The following is a 23022-nucleotide window of genomic DNA, read 5'->3' on the forward strand; positions in this document are numbered from 1 at the left end:
ACCCCACACACCCTCACTTATATGAATGACCTACCCCCACCCCCAACACACCTCACTTATATCAATACATGACCTACCCCCACCCCCAACACACCTCACTAATATGAATGACCTTCCCCCACCCCCACACACCCTCACTTATATGAATGACCTACCCCCCCCCCCCCCCCCCACACACACACCACACACCCTCACTTATATGAAGGACCTACCCCCACCCCACACACCCTCACTTACTGTACGATAATTCAGTTGTGATTCCGATCCACAGCTAAATGGCATCTGTAAATCAGACTGTATATATATCGTCAGTAAGAGGTGTGTATCTTTAGTAAACTTACCCACATGCTGCCGAGCGTCACGATAAACTCGTTATCGGCCTCCGCGGCACGTTCTACAATACGATTTTCGATAGCGCACGTGTCATTGTCATAAAAATAACTCTATATTAGATATTGGCACTTAACATTTATTTAAATAATGTGTCAGTTTCGCGATTTTGTTCCAACGCAACCTCAGAACATAACATTGATATATATTTGCATTGTTGCAGACATATTGTGTAGTCCCGTTCAACCAGACGCTTCATCACTAGTGGCAGTTCCTAACAGGAAATCAGTAAAGGGTGTCATTCTCGACCCCAATCGGCTGTCAAACTATCGCTTTTTGTAACAATGTCCTGATAGAGTGAAACGAAGGGAAGTAACTCTGATATATCAGAATGATAGAGTGTACAAACCACGGGCTGTTGATGCGAAGGTTTTTTTCTGCAACGTTTAGCGATAACCGATCCGAGAAATGGTCTACGTGCTAAATTGATTTGCCAATGTTGCAGTTTAATCATCAGTAAAATGGGAACCACTATAACATGGATAAATTGTACCAGAATGTTGTATACCTTGTATTTACCCTGTCTATTATAAAATGTCTCGTATGAAAATTGCTGATATTTCCAAATCATAATTCTCTGGCGGATTTCTGCAGAGACATATATACAGTAGATATGTCTCTGATTTCTGTCATACCGGATAAATGGTTAAACAGGTCAAATTGTGTAGAAACAGCTTCCATACAGTCGACTACTGATAACGCGTTGGTACGAGATAAATGATGCGGGAGACAAACAGTGCTGGCTATGTGTCACTGTGGCAGTGATATATCGAGTTCTCTGTCACTCACCCAACACAAAATACACACACATAATTAGGTCAACACTTTATGCTCTTTGATCTTGTGCGAACAAGTCCGCGGACGCACCAATTAGCAACGTCGTGACCAGTCTCCAGGCTAGGAAATCAAACATCGCGTATTGACACTATTCGCCTGTCGATGGAGACTGAGATAGAATCGTATGATGAGTATGCTCAATGATAATTTGATGCTATCGGGTGTAATGGCTGTTGATATACCGCGCAACAACATGGAGAAAATGTATAACTATTGGATCCCTGTGACGTCAACATTAATCACGCGACTTATTCTACAGGACATTATCTGTGACGTCATATATATACAATCTGTGACGTCATGACTATGTCGTGTCAGGGACTTGGATATCTAAGTTCTTATTCGCGTGTAACCTATTCTACATGTACACGATATTGTGACGTCATGATTTATGTCGTGATTCTACACGTACATTTACGACATCTAACATTTTACAGATACAGAATGAATATTGGAAAGTCTGCCCTTTCTTCACCAAACAAACACGTTTACCAGTTTTAAACGTTGCTTTTGTAATTTGGCAATAATAAGTGATAGCGATAAGGCGAAATAAATCTGAAAAAAAATATTTGTGATTTCCCCCCTCATTAACCAATGTGACGACCAGCAAGGTTCTCTACTCCAGGCTTTGAATAACTGGACTGATTAAAAAGCAGTGTTACACGAGGATTTGTCTTTAACGAGCGTCAACATCTGGCCTATTTCTTAATTCTGTGGGCACGATTAGTACTCCAATTACTGGTCCTGTCGTGACCGTGGCGACACCACAAGGCTTCATCCGTACAAAAATAGTCTGCATTTTGTACTTCAAAAGTCATGGCTAATTGTACCCGTTTTATCTTTCTTTATGTACTCAAACACACAGATAGGGCAAACACTAACTTAGCCTCGCGAGCTTCCGCGGGTGCACGAACAAATTGTCTTTGTAGATACATTTTAATGATATTCTTTGTCGATACGGTTAAAATACAAACAGATAAAACGACACGGGCTCAAAGTTAATGGATAACCAATCGGCGCCAAGACATCTTCAGTTTCCTTATGGAGCATTATCAGAAAGTCTGGGAGTATTATCATCATTACTGTTTTTCACCCCTTTTCGGAAAAAAGAATATGTCAATTAGACAAGAGAAAATGTGTTAATTAAGTTAAAATAAATTCAATTCTCTATAATGAGCTGATAACTTGTATCAGATTTCTGCATTCACATTATGCAGTCATTGTAGCTTGACGTGCACGCGGCACTTTGAATTGACCGACCTTGACATTCATTTGACCTTTAATCCAGTACTAAGGACATGTTTTCCGGACTTTGTCCTTCCCGTTGTGTATATCACATATACACGATATCCTATGTCCTAGCGGACCTTGCCATTATAAGAGACAACAAACTACATAAATATACAACGTACATCGTGGTCTGCCTTCTGCTTTGTGTTTTGTCTATAGAATCTATCACGGTATCACATAACTACGTTTAGGGCTCATTTTACCCAAACCCCAACCTCTTCATTCCTCCCCCATAGTGAGAAAAGGAGATCCTAACCGGAGGAAGACATGCTTTCTCTTACCAAGTTTGCCCGATAGCTCTCTTATGTATATAATGACGAATTTATGGCATTGTTGACATAGTATGATTAAAAGATGACGTGACGTCATTGCATTATTGACATGACGTCATACAATTGGTATCTTAAAAAAGGCAACAAGGGAATCTATTCAGGAAATGGGGTTGGAGTATGTCAGAGAATAGTGGAATATGTGGGTACCAATCACTACTCTAACAGAGGTTAATAGTTAAGTGCCTGCGTAATTCAACTCATCAATTATAAGAACCCGCATATTTTACATAATGACCACGAGACACGGTATTATTAGTATACAATGACTGGCCTTTAATTGACCGCTAATGTCCATCTTGACCATCATGACCATCTTATTAGTATACACACGTGTACATGTACATAAATGGGTTATTCGGACAATCCAGCCAATCTGCATCTAACTTACACTCATATCAGTATCGATGGTCAAGACTGACCGTGGTAATCCTGCCACATCCGGTTGTGACCTATCGTTTAGAGATCTGGACTTGGTCAGGTGATCAAAGACTGACTGGAATACATTTCGGACTGTCTATTCAGACATAAGTAATTATTCTAGTGTCCAGCCGGTGATAATTAGTAATGGTCGGACCAGACTAATGACCAAGTGAGATGACCGTTTGACCGGTCCATAGGGAAATGCGTTCGGTAAATTGGACTGAGCTGTGAGCCCTCAGTTTGTCAGACAGTTTCTGAGTCAGGGTAGTTATATGGATTTCTGAATTAGACCAGTCGAACATACACTTTAATTGATTGTGGAATGTCAGTATATCCAGGTCATGTGATGTCAATTCGATAATGGGTTTGTCGCTGTGACATTAAAACATGGATTATCAGAATGGTTTATATAGACCATACGAGTGAGTGACGGCTCAATACGTATTATGTTGATGACGTTAAAAGTCGCCAGGAATAATTGAAAATGGTTTCAATTTACGTGTTTTATACATTTTATATACATGTAGTTTTTGCTTGTTAACTATTTATAATAGATTGGATAAATATCAGTGTCTATAATGTGTATGATGTATCGCATTCGTATAAAAAAAACTGGCAACCAACTCCTAAGTGTTTAAACAACTGTTCAACAGAATTCTAATACCATATCATATCCCCTAGTTTAAAATCAGACGCATCCTGTAAACCAAAGACCAGTGTATGATCTACAGCCGAGAGAGACGTGCCAAATAATTAGCAACATCATCTATAAACAAAAGTACATTTGTTTTAGTAATATGTATAACAGGAAATAACGGAGGCCCAAACACAGACTCATGGGGAACACCAAACTTTTAGTCGTTTACTCATAATAAACACAATAAAAAAACGGAGGAAGGAGAACAGATCTTCAGGTAACACCAGCTGTATATGAATGAGAATTTGTACAAATATATTCATTTTAAAAGACAGCATGGTATTTGTACAATGATGTACATGTACTGCTTTAAAAGCCAGTCTGGTATTTGAACAATGATGTACTTGCTCACAAAATTTCCGACAATAAGTGTTATTCGTTATCATGTTTTTCTACAAATACATAATATAGTTTGTTAGTAGTGTAAGTTGTATGAGTGGTGATACGGTTATACGATTTGGTAAACAAATTCTCCACGTGATTAGTTGAGAATGAAGACGAAGATATCCCCAGACCTCAGTAATTAGCAGCTAACTATCCTAAAACATATTGTATGTATAGTGTCTAGAAGTTTTAAACTTCTCCGCCAAGTGTCTCTTTGAAAATGACCAAATTATACTATTTGTAAATATCTTATATTACTTTTGAATGGAATTCGCTGATTTGCAAGACCGATTCCACTGGTGGCACGGCCTCCTGCTGACCTAAAGTTGAAATGTTCCTCGAGTTTGTTGATAAGTCACTTCAGATATAACGCATGTTTATCATCAAACTGACGGCGCTATCGTATTCCATCTGTTTTGGCATTGCTTTCAGATTTTTATTTGTACGCTTTTCATTTTTAATACTTTCCTATTTCTATATAGAATTCTAGCTTGTGTTCTAAAAACAGGTTTGCTTTTTTCTCTCTTGGCTCTCTTCAGACTTCTTTTTCTTTCTTTTTTTAGTAGATGTTCTGATCTATACTTGTACCAAACGAATAAAACAATTATCTATCGTGGTATTCCGAACAACGCGGCCTGAACATATCGTCAGAGGCGTTCCGAGATTCAGATGAGAGAGCTCCCGCCATTTTAATTCTTACTTGGTGTCTGCGGGGGAGTTTTGGATCCATTACATCACATTCTCGCCCAGATCTTTTGACAGATCTTGGGTTTCTGTATTCCGTCCCTGATACTATCCTGTCAGCCCAAGGATTTCTATCAGTCTTACTTGTAACAACCCTGTATCTCTTATCATCCGCAGCTATTCCAGACTTAACACTTAGGATGGTAATTTAAACAAACGAAGCCCAGCACAGTTGTACATACACGTGTCAGCTATGTACTGGTTGTAATTTGGTAGTGTTGGAGGAATATTCGTGTAATAATAACGTGGTAATACATTTACCTAAGTAAGCGTTATTTCAGTAAGAAAATGTAGCCCCATTTGCATTCGTTATTTCTGCGTTAATTACAAAATAACATTCACGAGGTATTTTGATGAGCTGGTAATTTGGAATAGTCAGCGTTGATCCGTCAAAGAGAGATAATTCAGATTAGCCCAGTACATGTATGTGACCAGACAACTAGACACACTGACCGGGCTAATATGTAATGTCAATGTAGAGGAGGGGTGGGTGGAGGGGGGTTGGGGTGAGATGGCGCTGATTGTGACCTTGAAGTAGGGATAAAATGAAACGATATTTCACTCATTCTTAAAACTACGTGTATTTATTATGTGAGACAAACTGTTATTGATATTCGAACAAGTGAAGCATTTAAATATCGCTAATAGTTTAACCCCCTGGATCGATTACTCCACAGCACTGGAGGTTTTGATATCATGGATTAGTTTTACGATGCATAAAAACAGTAAACCGGTGGGGTAGCTCGAGGCACTGGCCTGACGTAGACAATGTTTAGCAGTGTATATTATGCCTGACAGATATTGATATATTGATCTGTGTATTTCTAGTTAAAAAGTTTCAAATCAGACCGATTTACTTATATTTGTTAACTAAATAAATTTGTTATAACAGGTTGCCATTCGATTTGTTTCCAGAGTTTGTTAACTAAATAAACTAGTTATAACAGGTTGCCATTCGATTTGTTTCCAGAGTTTTTTAACTAAATAAACTAGTTATAACAGTTTGCCATTTGATTTGTTTCTAGAGTTACCTCAAGCGCTATAGATATCTCAAGGGCGCCAACACAGAAATGACGCAAAACCTGATGTCACAGGAAGATCTCACGGACGCCATCAAGAGGTTACAGAGGAAAGGCAATCTCAGCCCAACAGGAATCGTCGACCAGCGGACGATCGCCCTGATGAACCGGAAGCGATGTGGTGTACCGGATGAGGATGAGTTTAGCGAGGAGTTCGGACGCCGCCGGAAACGTTACGTGCTGTCACATTCTTCTTGGGATAAAAAGGACCTCACGTACAGGTAAGGAGCGCTTTGATTGGACAGTGAAGGTCATCTCAAAGGTCAAAACCCCGAACCTGATATCATGTGTTGCTTGTTTGTTTCATCTCGCAGGAGGCAGTCTTGCCTATCTATTATTTAAGTTTATATCCGCGGATTATGACAAGGAAAGTATTTTTGGCGTACAAAAGAACTGTCAATAGATGTTTCTGTGGCTCGATGTCACATTGATTTAGGTTTGTACAAGAGGTATGGTCAATGGAACAAAGAGCGCTTATTCTTCCGAAACACTTGGGTCTTCTCATAGTGTTTTTCCCCAATGGTCTTTGTAAATGTGTTTTGTTCAACACCTTGACTGATTTTATCAATTTTCAACTAGAATCATGGTTTCACTGTGTTATTAGCAGATACAATTATTGGACCGACATATTGATTATCTGTTTAGTTATATAAAAACACCGGGTGGAGTAAGGCTCCGTTCAGATTAGTTGATTTTAGGCCCTAGGCCTCACTGGCGAGTCCTAAAAGGACCAAACAGCTGTGTGATTCAGTTTTAATTCATTTTTGGCTCGATTTTATCTAATTATCAATTTGTATGGAAGGTGCTAATATCTTATACATATTGTCTGTTTTCCTGTAGCTACAGATATTTGCTCTCTTGGCATTGTCATTTGGCATTGTACAACGTGCGTATTAACAATGTTGTATCTACAGAACCAAATGTGGTTCTTGAACGATATGCAAGACGTAATGAAGGGGGAATGATGCTTGCTATAACGTAAAGATGGGAAATGATGCTCGCTATAACGTAAAGATGGGAAATGGTGCTCGCTATAACGTAAAGATGGGAAATGGTGCTCGCTATAACGTAATTATGGGGACATGGTGCTCGCTTTAACGTACAGATGGGGAGGTGGTACTCGCATGCAATACCGTAAAGTTGGTAAAACGATGTTCGCCATAACGTAAAGATGGGAAATGATGCTCGCTATAACGTAAAGATGGGAAATTATGTTCGCTATAACGTAATTATGGGAAATGATGTTCGCTATAACGTAAATATTAGGAAATGATGTTCGCTGTAACGTAAAGATGTGAAAATGATGCCCGCTATATAACGTAATTATGGGGACATGGTGCTTGCTATAACGTACAGATGGGGAGGTGGTGCTCTTAATAACGTTTAAATGTGGAAATGGTGCTCGCTATAACGTAAAGATTTGGAAATGGTGCTCGCTATAACGTACAGATTGGGAAATGGTGCTCGCTATAACGTACAGATTGGGAAATGGTGCTCGCTATAACGTACAGATTGGGAAATGGTGCTCGCTATAACGTAAAGATGGGGAAATGGTGCTCGCTATAACGTACAGATTGGGAAATGGTGCTCGCTATAACGTAAAGATTGGGAAATGATGTTCGCTATAACGTAAATATTAGGAAATGATGTTCGCTGTAACGTAAAGATGTGGAAATGATGCTCGCTATATAACGTAATTATGGGGACATGGTGCTTGCTATAACGTACAGATGGGGAGGTGGTGCTCTTAATAACGTTTAAATGTGGAAATGGTGCTCGCTATAACGTAAAGATTGGAAAATGGTGTTCGCTATAACGTAAAGATTGGGAAATGGTGTTCGCTATAACGTAAAGATGGGGAAATGGTGTTCGCTATAACGTAAAGATTGGGAAATGGTGTTCGCTATAACGTAAAGATGGGGAAATGGTGCTCGCTATAACGTAAAGATTGTGAAATGGTGTTCGCTATAACGTAAAGATAGGGAAATGGTGTTCGCTATAACGTACAGATTGGGAAATGGTGTTCGCTATAACGTAATAAACACATTGTATGACAACCTATTAGACTACAGGAGAGAAGTATACCTTCATCTGCCAATTTTTTTTTTATCTTAGAAGACTTTTTACTATGTTAGCTTATGTGACCATGACCTCGAAATTGATAAAGGTATATCAAAAATCTTTTTTGAATACAAAGAATACGTTCAACCTGTAATTCACTTGATGATAAATTGCATCTTTCCCCATTGCTCCAATAACTTATCAGTTAGGTTCTAAAGCTATCTCCAGATTGCGGAAATCTTGGGAAAAACCAAACTTTAAATGATCGCGCAAGTTTAGTCGTCATCCAAAATGAAGATCCCTTCGGAAATTAAACAGGTATTAGACCTGAGGAAGACAGGCCTGTATCCAGTTTGATTTAATATTATATAAACATTATCTTGTTACTTCCATGTCTTCCTTGTTTAGCCATCAAATTACACCAGAGCTAATAAAATCGAATTGAATATAATAAAGAATTACGGAAGTGTTGGTTGTAACCTGAAGCCTCCCACGTACATGATTGTATTCTCTGGAAGGTTATTGGACAGCTCGCCAACACTGGGATATGGTCCAAGAAGGTGTAGGTTGTATGTGTGGTCTAAAGCCTTAATGATGAATTGTTTAACGGTTTGGTGTCGGGCGAGGGTCAGAGGGTGTCTGTTGTAATGTATATATAAAAATATACTTTGTTGTAAAATGTTTGTAAAATGTTCGATATATATTTCATATGAAACAAACGTTTTACGTCTTGTCTTCCCGCCAGTGCTAACTAAGCCAGGACTAAAATTTCTGGTCATGGCGTACATTACCTTACCTTTTTCCCCGACAACGCCCATAATACTTGCCAAGATGTTCTTCTGAAGTGTGTTTGTAAATAACACAGTTAGCATGGTAGGTCCATTTAGCTGTTTATGTACCAAATTAATGTTATAATAGTTTTAGATAATGTTGGATATCGTACGCCAGTTAGTAGGTAGAATAACGTTCTGTCGGGTTGGTAATTGTTAGTGTGAGACCTCATTTATATTAGTTCGGTAAAGAATGATTTAAAAAAAAAAAAGCTCCGTTAAGCAGGATGCCTATTTTATGATTAGTTTCGTCAGACATGCCATACAAACACTATTATCACGTCTCCTCGTTGTCTGTATTTCGTGGTAAAACTGAAAGATACCTCTCGCTTTTTATTTTTGCTTAAGTTTTTGAGATAACATCGATAACGGTTTTATTTAGGTCACATGTACAGATACATTTGCAGACTAGTTTCATATATAGGATGGCTTAGCAACTGTACTAAACAATTTGTTTTTGAAATAATGAAATGGCATTAGGTATTGGTTTTTAAACGAAAGAATAATTATTCAAACTTATATTAAAATGCACTATTTTGCTTAAAGTGCACTATTTTGCGTAAAGTTCCGGCATTCCCGGCTTAATATTTTTCACTTCCGGTTGTCTCTTTTCTTTGTGAATTACCTAACAAAGGTTTCAGTACCCCCTAAACTTGTCTCCCTTTATTGTACCATGCCCTGTATGGTTTTATATGGCTCGTTACTACTGTGTTAAATGATGCCACTCCAATTAGAGGTCGGCCAAAGCCCTTGATGGACTCCCGTGACACAAGAGTCGTTTTCCTCTCCTACTGTTCTTTGACATACATTCCGCCCGTTAACGAGGTGGTTAGAAAGCGGAAGTCGTACCAGCTAAATCCAGCCCGTCAAACAGCTGGTCCAAATCTGGCTGAATCGGGGACACGGGCGGTGGTGGTAGTATGAGAAAGTTTTGAAGTTTTGTTCGCATTGCAGTCCCGCAGTGACGGCTATGTTACGGTGCCACTGTTGGTGTTGGGTTTCATACTTTGATATGTACATCTGGCTACGTGCAGTTTGTTGCCATGCCTCTTTCCTTTAGTTCCTCTGGAGCGACTGGAGGGCCGTGACCATGCCAGTTTAGCCTGTCGTTTTAGAATGGCTTTATTCTGTGGATGAACGGACATCGGACGAGCAGAAAGATTACCGGGATCGTCGGCCCTTGTTCTGTTTGGTTGTGGTGTAGTGTGTAGTCATCACAACCTGCATGAATGAGGGCAGACGACCGGATTTGGCGGCCATTAGCACGTGCTCGGAATGTATCGTTCATTTATCTCGTCATGGGAAGATCTAGTATGTTGTCAGACTCTGTGACCATGCAATATAGTTACGTCATTGAAGCATTGTCATGCGTGCTTGGATTTTTGGTTTTGTTTAATGGAATATACGCACGTGCTTCAGTTCTTGGCGGTTCTTTTGATGGTTTTATTATGACCACGTGGTAGTGTTTGTGATATATGTATGGACATAACACGAAGGCATTCTACTCCGACAATACTTTATCACTAAGGTGCATGTGTATGTACCATGTAACCTTATTGAGAGGGTCTCGAGGGGCGCCCAAATTGTGCTTGGCGTATGACAAATGGCTGTACAATACTGGTAACCTCGTGTACTGGCCTCTGGTTTGTAGAGTAGCTAAGGTTGGCAAACAATGTAGGAGTTATGTCTGTGTAATTTATTTTGGCAAAGGTTGTAGTTATGTTTTGTGTGTATACATTACGTTTCTGTGGAGAATGGCACGGTTGTGTTCGTCGTAACAGTAATACCTTGGGCTCTGTTCGCTGCTAACATGTATTCTAGCGTCATTACTTGTATAATGTCGACAAACGTCACTGATATCGTATTAGTTCTCCAAAAGTGTCCTTTGGTAGCAATCTGTCTGGTAATATTAAACTTACCAACTGTAATGTCAGTACTGGTGTTTACCACACGTACCAAATGCCCATGGGGTGTCATTCCAGACATGTTCGAGTTTTACAGACGGATTTTATATTATATATATATATTTTAGCATTAATTGTCTATGATAAGGATAAGAGAACATACTGTTATAACCATTACATGTTGCATATTTCATAAATTGGACAATCTACTCATATATAACTAGGTACCCGGGAGTAGGTTTATGTTTTGCATTTTAGAATTTCCTTCGTGATGGACGGATGTTGCTACGAAAGCATGTTAGAGTACGATAGGAAGGTTTAAACCTGCTGGAAATCTAAACCATTAGCCTTTAACGGGAACCATGTGGTTCAAATTTTACAAGAGAAAGGTATAGCCTTACAGACGGAGTGGCAGTTATTGAGTTGATGCTATTTGTGTTTGGCCGTGGTCGGTATGGGGCTGGTGATGTAACGACTAAGACAAGGACGAACACGCGTTTACCATTATGGCGGTTAGATAAGTTTAAATACCTGATTGTAATTTATGGTATTTTGATATATTTTGCTGCAACAGTGCAATGTTGTTGTTTGAAATAATGGTCCAATTATAGGACTTCAGAAAGCCCTGTGTATGACTGACGTTAATACAGCGCGCAGCCTTCCAAAATTTTAATATGAATCTGTTTCATTCATTATATAAAACTGTTTAAAATGACATTTTTGCCGAGTGAAAGCTTGTTAGATAAATATTGGTCTATATTTGTTATTCTACACAAAGGTCTTATTGTGACTTGGTTTTAATCGTCTTTACCTAAATCTAGGTCAATATGCAAGTTGCCCTAACCTCCTTATTCCTCGTCTGCGTAACGCGATACACGCGCGCGCGATCTAATCTCACATCTTACAGCAAATGATCTAAGGAAGTACTTATCGTCACAGCGAGGTCACGTGGTCCAGATCATGTGTCGCTGATTCAAATTTCACATTACGTAATGTCCGATTGGTTTAAACCCAAACAAACTTCACGCTCTTCCCTTCTAGACTGGACACTAGCCCCTATTTTTGTTTGTTATAATTGCTCCACTTAAGTTCTAATACTAGATAACTTCCCCCCTAGTTTGAACCAGACATATTCTCGAGACCAAAATCATAAACATCAATTCAATTTACAATTTTAATATTCTTGAGACAGATGGCCAGTCTATTCACCTACATCCGTCTCTATCCAGCAGGTTAAGTGATGTTCCTTGGGAGTTTAAACGTGTGGCTCACGGTATCTGAACAGGGCGATAATGACATCGAAATCATTTACAGATATTATTCAAACGTTTTGGCGACGCAGATCAAACCACTGAGTTGACACATATTTTGCATTAGCCAAACATTATGGTAGTCAATGTGTCAAAATCGAGTTCCGATTTCTAAGATGATGTTCAAAATATTAGCATGTATCGCTCACATCAAAACGTACTCCTTACAAACAGATCATATGACAATGAAAAGCAAGCCTGTCACATATACAGCGTATATATATATATGTACATGTAGATTTGCCTTTACACACTGCATTCATTCCGACATCATGAAATGAAGTAGTTTTGATCTTAATAATGGTAATATTGACCAAAACAACAATAGCATGTAATAAAGAAACTGTTTCTTTTCTAAAAAAATATTCTTTTTATCTCAAAATGCTATTATATATTTCCCCATATATTTTACAACTCAGAAATCTGGCATTTCTTGTGTAGATCTTAAAACATTGATAATAACCAAAACTCAATTATATATATACAGAAGTGTTGAAAGGAAATAATCCTTCTATTCCTTATCATTAGTTGTAACAACCACTCTGATAAAGCTGTTAGGGTGTTGTTAAAGGCTCGTGAACCAGTTAACTTCTCGTCCAATAGTACCACAGCCAAACAACAAAGGCCTACAGTATTTCATAGTTTCCATACATGTTTCATCACAGGCAATGGTTGTACATAACGAAAGGCAACTTGGGTTTTGTGTGTGTTTTCGAAAGCCTATTACAGAGTATTGCTAACTAAAACAACATAACATCTAAGTATTTTATCAATTCTCAGACGTCAGAGAGTCTGAATATCACATCTGAATACTGTACGAACTTTTATACGTGCATATATAACAGGACTTTTGGCGTACTATACGACCTTGTTCGCATGTATGACTGCGGAACACGATAATATGATGATAATTATAAAAAAAATGATAAAAATGATATTAATAAAACATTTTATTGGACTGTCACACATATTTTACATGAAACAGTCATTTACATAAAATATACCCATCCATATGTGACACTAAAATTCATGAAATTAAAATTCATTAAATTCAAAACAGAAAATGTATTTAAATGGAGAAACGTACATGTATAAGGGAAACAATTCAAAAGGTACATTGGTATGGAACATACTATACAATATAAGGTCATTCTTCAATTGGATTTGAACGATAGGGAAGTCGGGAAACTAACTCTACCTGCCGAACTATGTACAACAGGTAGTTGGGATTCGCTCTGATAGGTGGCGCGACTAACTATCTATGGGGATGACGGGTATCCCGGCTAGGCCATCTCTGAGGATGACGGGTATCCCGGGTAGGACATCTCTGGGGATGACGGATATCCCGGCGAGGACATGTGCCATTGATTAATCTCTGTTTCTGGTTTACTTTGTGATGATAAAGTACGGTTGTTATATGGAGCGGTTTAAAAGGAAAACAGATTAATCGAAAATCGATACGTGTCTGCGTTACTTCCGTTCAAACGCCTCTGTAGAGTTTCTCGATCCTGTTTCAATGGAGGCGTGACTTCCGTTGAAATCCTACTAGTGCATCACCACACTTCCGGTCTACTTGCTGGTGTTTCTGTGCAGCCGAAAAAAGTACAAAATTTACCCACGAAATTTCTTCTATATATAAATTTGCTTACGACTGCTTTCTTACTCCGTGATTTTCTCAGAATTCTTCAGATATCAACATGTACGAATGAGCTTTGAAGATTTATAACATTAGTCTTGAAGTTGAGATGAAAATGAATACCACTCTGTACTGTCACTTTGATTGGCTTAGAATAAGAATACATGCATGCGCCCTGGAACAGTGACACGTGCTACATGTTGAGAATATCCTGATGCTTTACGTTCTACAATAACATTCCATGTCTATGAGATAGATACAACAAACGATTTTGGACTACGTCAGGTTAAACAAGGTTCGTCCATAAATAACATGTTCAATGGTGTATATGTCGAGTATTACTGTTTTGACATTTCCTAAACATACTTTAATTTGAATATGAAAATGCCGTTGTCATATTGAGTTTAGCTATGCTCGCCAACGATGGATACGTAATTTTTGTTCTAAAAAGTTAGGCATCGGCTGCTGTTTATTAATCCATGCTATATTCGCCCCTGCACTTTCCCATGACCCGCCAAGTGCGTTCAAGAGGGCGAGAGGCTCATTGAGATCAGGTTTACTAATGTGTACTTACCAACAGTTTTATGAATCGTCTAGAAGGCTGTTGCTTTTAGTCGTCTAATTTTAGCTGGTAGCAATGAACAGAGAACCGAGCCAGTGTTGTCCATGATACCATGAACTTCACAAGACGTTAGCCATGAGGAGAATAAACGATTCCCAACTAGACATGTATAAGGCACCGGTGCTATATTTTCCACGAGATATATTGTACGCTACGTGACAATATCCCTGATAACTATCGCGCCGTATCTGATGTTACCGATAAAGTACGTCGCTATTGACAGAACAAAAGAATCACGCCGCCATTTTATGTGATGAGAAACAAAGCACGTGCGTCAGTACTAAACGTGTCCTTGAGGTTTTATTTCGTCTAGAAAAATCATTTATATTCGTCTAAGGAATTAACCTGAGTATGTTATTTATAGCTCAAATACTCAAGTTAGTCAACGGTCGTAAGTTGTACTTATCTAGAGCTGTCGTCACAATTAACATGGCAAATTACAGACAACGTAAGTTTAATTGAGCTGTCAGCCTCGGTCTGATGTACGGCGTTGTCATAAAAAACAGCCGATAGAGGTCAACAGCACCTGGCACTTCCGGTCGATGAAACATTTAGATATCAACCGCTGTCCTGTCATCGTTGTACAAGTTTGACTTTCTGTCGTATTAGGTCTTGCCAAATGTCTATGCAGGTTGGACTAAAAATCACAATTGGCGGAGGAACACACACTATGTCATCATCGTCTGTGACATATCACAGAGCACACCCACACACGTGGCCTTCCGCCGGTAGGTGTAATAAACTCTAGTTCCAGGTCAAGCATTTGACCTTCAGACGCTTCAGGGGAATCGATGGCGCCATCCAATTTCAAAACTCAATATATACGAATTGCCTGTTTTATGGCAAGATCTAAAATACGTTATAAGTAAAATATATACATAATATACAAATAGCGTATGTATGAGCTAAAGGCCTAGCATTAGACCAGATGTTTTGTGTCAGATTGTTTAACAATACGCACGAGAGAAAATTGGCTGACTCTCCGTTTACGATACATCACAAAGGGACCAGATCACGAACAATTTATTACATGTAAATGCTATTTTTGTCTGGATAATATGATAATATGGTAATAACAGAGTATAGGAACCAACTCCGGTTATAAACCCGGACCCGGCAGCGCAGGTCATTGAAATGAAAGATTTAGTTTTCAGACTCAGAAAAGCTTATTACAGAGATATTAGCAAATATATAGTAAGATAATCACTTTCTACTCAGTGGGAGGAAATAAGATGGATGCCACAAAACACATTATTTATCTATTCATTTATTTATATAAACTATTTGCCTAGTGCGCCGTTAAATTTTCCCTCTAGCATCAATACGGTCCTGACCTGACCAGGGGTCTTTTTATATGGTCCGACAAAATAAGGGACCCAGCCATTCCATGGCGAGACCAGGGACCTACATTTACAACGAGACAGGCCTTGGGGCCCCTTTATATGAATCAGGGACCTATATAATATATTTCTGGTAAAATCTGGGGCACCGGTATGAGTCATTAACGAAAGCAGTATCACAGATTTAGGGACATCTCTCGGGACCTTCTCATATGGATACACCGTAGCAACAAATTATATAATAAGGAGATAATTAATAAGTGCCAAGGCCTGCAAGTGATATACGTCCGTGTTTCAGTTTTGTAAATAAATAGTGTTGGACCTCTACCGTCAGAACCATACATCATCGGTCTTCAGCCAGAACGAGATGGATCATCAGCGGTTACTGACATCGCCTTTGTCTGCTAATCGCCCTGTGTGCCTCATCAGTCACCATCCTCCTCGCCCCTTACCCCCTCCCCTGGTACCCCAGAGACAGAGCACCCAGCCTCTGACTCACCCGTTGAATCAGCTAAAGATTATCTTTACCCGGGCTTGATTGGAAAGAATGGCCGTGTGTGTTCAAGACACTATTGTTTCAAGCCAATTCAACTAATTGATTTCAAAATTATAGCGTTTCATCCAATATTGATGATGTTTATTGCCTTCGGACTATGAGTCTGAATGCACAAAAAGGAAAGGTGTACATTTATACACAAATCCCAGCCCAATACATATAATACGTAAGTTTTTGTAAGGTGATACATGCTTGAGCACGTGACCCATATAATTGTGGTGTCTTCAGTCAAGCGGGATCTCACCAATTAGAATCACACTATCGAGGTCAGTTTATCCCACTTTTGATCACTGAATCACAGACACACTCAGATTTTGCCAAACGTTTTATCTCAAACAGACGTTTGCTGATTTTTTTTTTGTTTGTTTGGTTTTTCCTAAGTCGTCATCTCGGTGATTCGGAGCCAGAAAATGTTAGATCTTTATCGATCTCCTCGGCTACGTGTAAATCTGCGGACGAGATAAGTCGAAGTTAATCGTCTACAAACAGTATAATGGCTCGTTGCTACAAAAGACAGCTGGGGTTATCAACTACATGTAGGTTCCGGACCTATCCGGGGTAATCCGTATGTTTATCCTGATGACACCTAAACCATGTTTATTTTATCGGTTTACACATGATTAGTCACAGTCTCTAGAATATTCAAATTATAAGTAAATAAGATCGAGCTTTATAATTTTGGTCTTTTGGATATATGTGATTTTAGATTAAACATTTAGCCTGAAAATATTCTTCACCAAAAGTAAGTGTCTGTTAACTAGTCGAGGTCTTCAGAGAGCTCAAGATTGATGGCGACTATCAAGGATCAAAGAAATTTACATTCTTATATATATATAATTATGGTGTTCACAGTTGATGAACTACATACATTTATAATCTGCTATGGAGGACAAACAGTGAAAATATAAATCGGATAAATTTACATAATTTTTAGCAAGTCAGTATCATTAGTATTCATTCAGGATTGGAATTAAATGACATATCTTCTCGAACAGAAATACATTATGTAATATCCGAAATAAATCTTTCTTTTACTGGTTAATCTCGTTATTCTAACAAATTGTGAAATTCGTCTCAAACCTTTCTGTTATTGCAATATGTGTAAATTTTATCTTCTCGTGCAACCTTATTCCACCTTCCTGTTTATAAATTTATGGTTAGTTGTTCTAAAGTTATTAAGACTAATCCGGTCTCTATCGTCCAGTTTTCAGGTTAATTTTCGAGTTCTAGGGTTTCCTTAAATATCCTACAACGGGGCTGTCGTTGTATTCAGTGGTACCGATTCAATGTATCACATTTAGAAGATAATTTAATATTCGTCTTTATTCAATCACATGTCTTCGGTTAAAATGTCTCTGACGAGACTTGGTGGTCTTTATGGAAATAAGCCGACTCATTGTCCTGTGCTCTTTTTCTTTGAGTAATCAGATACACAATGTATACACTTCGGATTTCGCGTTAGGCACTCCCTAGCACGTTACACGTACCACAATGACAGTTTTATGACGATACAATCTGGAACAAAATAATTTCGGTTTTTAAACGAACATTAATGTTCATTTGTTAGATTTATCTTTCCAGGAATCTTAATGTAATGCGAATTGATCTTCAAGGCTAAAAGTTTTTTTTATATACTACTTGTTTGTTGAATATACCTTTTGTTTGATTAATTAAAGAATTGTTTGTTGAATATATACTTATTGTCTGTAACAATAGACAGTAGAGGGACATTAATCTAATAGAGTGAGGGTCAGCTATTGGTTTTGCCACTAGAGGGCGTTGTCACCAACATTCTGGACACTATTTCCGGTATTTGAGGAGAGACATAATGGACATTTTATGTAAAATATATAAGAAACTAGGCGGTATAACCAAAACATGTAGGTTACGTTGCGCGAGACAAACCACAGACGTTTGGAAATATTTGTGGTTTAACCATTTTTTTTATTCAACACTGAACAATTTCGCACTCTGTCACCTTCTCTCTATCAAGTGTTAAGATTCCGGTCCCGCAATGGTGTCAATCCTCTTTTCACAATTTTTTCACGTACACACCCGAAATCTTTATAATCAAATTAATTCAATCACTCATTGACTACGACCGCCACTAATAGAGGCACGGTGGTATGAATATCGCAGCATGATCAGTTATTAGGATAGTGGTGACATGTGTTTGAATTTCACGTCTTTTTTGTAAGCCTTTTATGACCAGGTGGCGGTGACGTAGTTTTCCTCAAATGTGATTGGACAACTCTGTGATTACCCTGACGACGGCTGATGAAGCTGGAGGTAGCGGACATTATACTATCGACGTGGCGGGGTTTAGTCATACGTACTTTTTACTGTTCATGACTCATGTGCGTTGCATGTGAACCGATATGTAGGGTTGGGATTGTGTTTATACTGTATGCTTAACTCTTTACATATTTTCTGGAGGTTTTTGCCTTCGCTCTTCTTCCACCAATTTATGTAAAAAGTGTGAATACTGAGGAATGCAGGCATTTTTAGTGAGTACTTAACTGAATAATTTGGAACCACTTATATGTTATGGTGAAATTGTCGCACGTGTTTGCGAATCAAGAACAGCTTATCACCATAAGAGCCCTGACAAAAAAATGTCATTTGAATGAGGACAAATTAGACATAACTATATTCTTCAGTAAGGGAGGGGCTGGGTTTTTCCATGGTAAGGGAGGGGGGAGGCCTGTCCAGATAAGCAATTTATATAAATGATTATAAATCAACCCCGCCTCAGTATTATATACGACAAGAAATTTGAGTTAGCAATGTGTAATATCATGGTACCCGTGTCGTCACTTAAAAGAAACCTAGCTCCAAATTCAGTTGATTTGGAGAAGGTATATAAAACACGTAGTTTGGAAGAAGTACATCTAATGATGTCTAAAGGCAAGTTTTGTGAGACTGGGGTCAAGGACAATCCATAGAGCCACACGTGACATAAATACGTCGATGTGATTAGTCTGTCGTTAATTACGAGAGTTGTTTCCCTTGCGATTTACTTAAATCCGGGTCGTCATCCGTCTTTAAATTAGCCTATCAGTATCATCATATTAGATTTAGCTTTCCTAAACTGCTATTGTAAAGTTTTAAAGTCTATTTTTCCGGATTGTTAATTAATTTAACATTGGATCAATTTTCTGAACTATAATTTAATACTATATATTTATTTAGTCAATCTCCAAAACGGTTAAATATGTCGTTAAAATTTAACTATTTCCCGGACAGTAAGTCAACCTTTTTCTCGGACAGTTAGTTAGCCTATTGTTCGGACAGTTAGTCAGCCTATTTCTCGGACAGTTAGTTAGCCTATTTCTCGGACAGTTAGTTAGCCTATTGTTCGGACAGTTAGTTAGACTTTTTCTCGGACAGTTAGTTAGCCTGTTTCTCGGACAGTTAGTTAGCCTTTTTCTCGGACAGTTAGTCAGCCTATTTCTCGGACAGTTAGTCAGCCTATTTCTCGGACAGTTAGTTAGCCTATTTCTCGGACAGTTAGTCAGCCTTTTTCTCGGACAGTTAGTCAGCCTATTTCTCGGACAGTTAGTTAGCCTATTGTTCGGACAGTTAGTTAGCCTTTTTCTCGGACAGTTAGTTAGCCTATTTCTCGTACAGTTGGTTAACCTATTTCTCGGACAGTTAATTAGCCTATTGTTTGGACAGTTAGTTAGCCTATTTCTCGGACAGTTAATTAGCCTATTGTTCGGACAGTTAGTTAGCCTATTGTTCGGACAGTTAGTTAGCCTATTTCTTGGACAGTTAATTAGCCTATTGTTCGGGCAGTTAGTTAGCCTAACTTGGACAGTTAGTTAGCCTATTTCTCGGACAGTTAGTTAGCCTATTTCTAGGACTTTTGGTAGCCTATTGTTCGGATTGTTCTTTGGTAAAAATTAACCTTTGACGAGTTCGTCACTCATCCAGTTGTTGAACATGCTATTTGTGGTCATACTAAAACAAAATTATGTCGATTTAACGTCAGTTTCCATGTCGAAGTTTATGTCAATGGCGTGCTCAGCAACAGAAGAAGAGATTTATAAAAAATTTTTGCTATTTTTACGAGCCATATTTTCAGATCAGTCATTATATAGTGTGCCTTACCGTACTCTACAACTTCACTAAGTTGGTCCCATTGACACAGTGAGCTGAGCATTCCTCTGTAATAAACAGATGTCAGTTTTAAAATGTTAATTGAAATATCGCCACATTATTTTCTGTCAAATCAGCACATTGCATAGCCCAGCCGAGTGGAACACTCGATTTGATGTTTTAATGCGGAAACGGAACGGCTACAGAGTAATGTTTTACGGATCCGAGTGACATATATTTCATAACGTTTGAAACTATGCCAAGAAGATTTAACGAGCGTTGTCTAGTGTGTTCTGTCAAACAAGGGCTCCCGAGACCAGTACACGTGTAAAACATTGATGTGCTGGGATAAAGGATGCTACTCTCGTTATAAATAAATAAATGTGGACCAGAACATATTTTCTTACCGAAAAAGTGAAGTCGATGCTTCAATCGATCTTCTATTTTTATATATTATTTAAAACATCATTGGGCCTGATATAGGTTTTATTTTTTTTTACCAAGTTGACCTACCCATATATTATTGACGTCACCAATAGTTTTTTGAGGTCATACTCAATATACCAATTTATTTTCTTTTGTTTTGTGTTTTTATTTAGTTTTGTGTCTGAAAACATCGGTATTTTAAATGACTTCCTGGACGTTCCGGGTCGTACTTTCCGGGGTTTTTGTGTTTTGTTATTATATTTTGTTATTATATTTTGTTAAATTCTTTACTTATTTTGCAGAATACTTAATTATACACCTGACATGGCCATGAAAGATGTCCGACAAGCGATCTTCGAGGGGTTCCAAGTATGGAGTGACGTCACAGACCTAACGTTCAGCGAGGTTCCGAGCGGCAACGCAGACATCATGATTAAGTTCGCGAACGGGTACCATAAAGATGGCTACCCTTTTGATGGAAAAGGTACTTGTTTGTGTTTGATAAGTGTTCGAAACCATCCCCTTCCAAACATATTTACATGCTGATAGAAAATATTCTTGGGGCCAATGCGTTTTTAGAGGCTTATAGATCATAACTCAGTATACTACAAGACAATCACGCTGGACTCTAATGGCCGTACATTAGTACAGCCGAATCACTGACTTCCTGTTACCGTACATTAGTACAGCCGAATCACTGACTTCCTGTGACCGTACATTAGTACAGCCGAATCACTGACTTCCTGTGGTCGTACATTAGTACAGCCGAATCACTGACTTCCTGTGACCGTACATTAGTACAGCCGAATCACTGACTTCCTGTGACCGTACATTAGTACAGCCGAATCACTGACTTCCTGTGGTCGTACATTAGTACAGCCGAATCACTGACTTCCTGTTTAACATTTTTTCCAAAAGTAGGCGGTGTTTCTTTTTTAGTAAGAGAACATATTGTGTGTACACGACTTACTGACATTCATAGCCTGATAAATGACTTGGGGTCATGGATTTCCTTACCTACCTCCCACTCTTTATACGATGTGCATGTCCAGACATCATGCATCGCCATGGTAACGTGATAATTTTTTAAAAGTGCAGAACCTCGACGGTCTAGAGACATTGTCTAAGATAATACTCGCAGTAATGGGTAACGAAGCAACACCGGAAACCAACCGATACACATTTGTAACGTTTTATTCAAACTTCATTAACTTTCTTCTTTTTTTCTTGCGTCTGTTTCTGAAAATATTCGATCTGAACTCGGAATGTAATCCATGTCTGAAAAGTATCTGTAAGAAGCATTTCTTTTGATGTTTGATTTAAAAACGCTAAAGAAAGTGTCGGCTTCGGATGTAAGGATTGAAACGAGCATGCAAGAGGAAATAGTACTATAAGGTTTTATTGGGAATTAACATGACAGGGACTTGGATTTGTGCCAGGGAGGCGCCCGATACAGCATTTGGGGGAGGGAGACTTGGACGAGTATTACACTAGTACAGATCGGGCGTTGATTGAATGGCAGCAGCTCGGGAGATCCCAAATCCTTTATATATCACTCTATATATTTTTCGCTATACAGAACGCTCGCGTGCATTTTACTCTGCCAAATGTTTACGAACGTTATTACATGGATATAATCCGTTTTCTTTTTCAATTTATAATCGTCTTTGTATCCACAGCTGTTTATAAGGCATCATGTGTGCAAACGCCATCCGTAAAATCTTTACAAAAAATATATAATCAAATTTAATAAAATGTTTTATCTTCTGTGACACGTGCTACCGTAGTTGGGGACAACAGTTTCATAAGAATCTAAGCGACACGGGGGAGACGACCTTGACCTCAGTGTAATTCAGAGTCAGCAGCTGGCGTGCCGCCATCCTCGTTTTGGCGTCTTTCTAACAGGCTATATCCACTTTATCATGCTCCTAAAGATCACAGTTTTATTATTGAAGCACAAGACGAGTAAAACAATATACGTCCTATTTCATCTGATTGTTATCGATCAAATGAAGAAATAAATGTTATATTATCGGCACGGATCCCGTTTAACGTGAACATTA

General features: G+C 38.6%; 1 protein-coding gene and 1 long non-coding RNA gene across 4 annotated transcripts in view; one reads left to right on the plus strand and one right to left on the minus strand.

Moving 5' to 3' along the window:
• The window catches only part of LOC117332824 (matrix metalloproteinase-2-like), a 76205-nt gene that overhangs the window by 43037 nt on the left and 10146 nt on the right, over positions 1-23022 (plus strand). For all 3 annotated transcript variants that reach the window (XM_033891871.1, XM_033891868.1, XM_033891869.1), the window contains exons 3-4: positions 6120-6394; positions 21262-21443. In XM_033891871.1, coding sequence (XP_033747762.1) covers positions 6165-6394; positions 21262-21443 — 412 coding nt within the window. In that variant the 5' untranslated portion in view covers positions 6120-6164. The remainder of the gene's footprint in view (positions 1-6119; positions 6395-21261; positions 21444-23022) is intronic.
• On the minus strand, positions 13216-14601 carry LOC117332825. Its single transcript, XR_004533790.1, has 2 exons — positions 14489-14601; positions 13216-13863 (listed from the first exon to the last, which is right to left on the minus strand). It is a non-coding gene; the product is annotated as an uncharacterized LOC117332825 (long non-coding RNA).

The sequence above is a fragment of the Pecten maximus genome, chromosome 8 (assembly GCF_902652985.1).
Source record: "Pecten maximus chromosome 8, xPecMax1.1, whole genome shotgun sequence".
Classification (NCBI taxonomy): domain Eukaryota; kingdom Metazoa; phylum Mollusca; class Bivalvia; order Pectinida; family Pectinidae; genus Pecten; species Pecten maximus.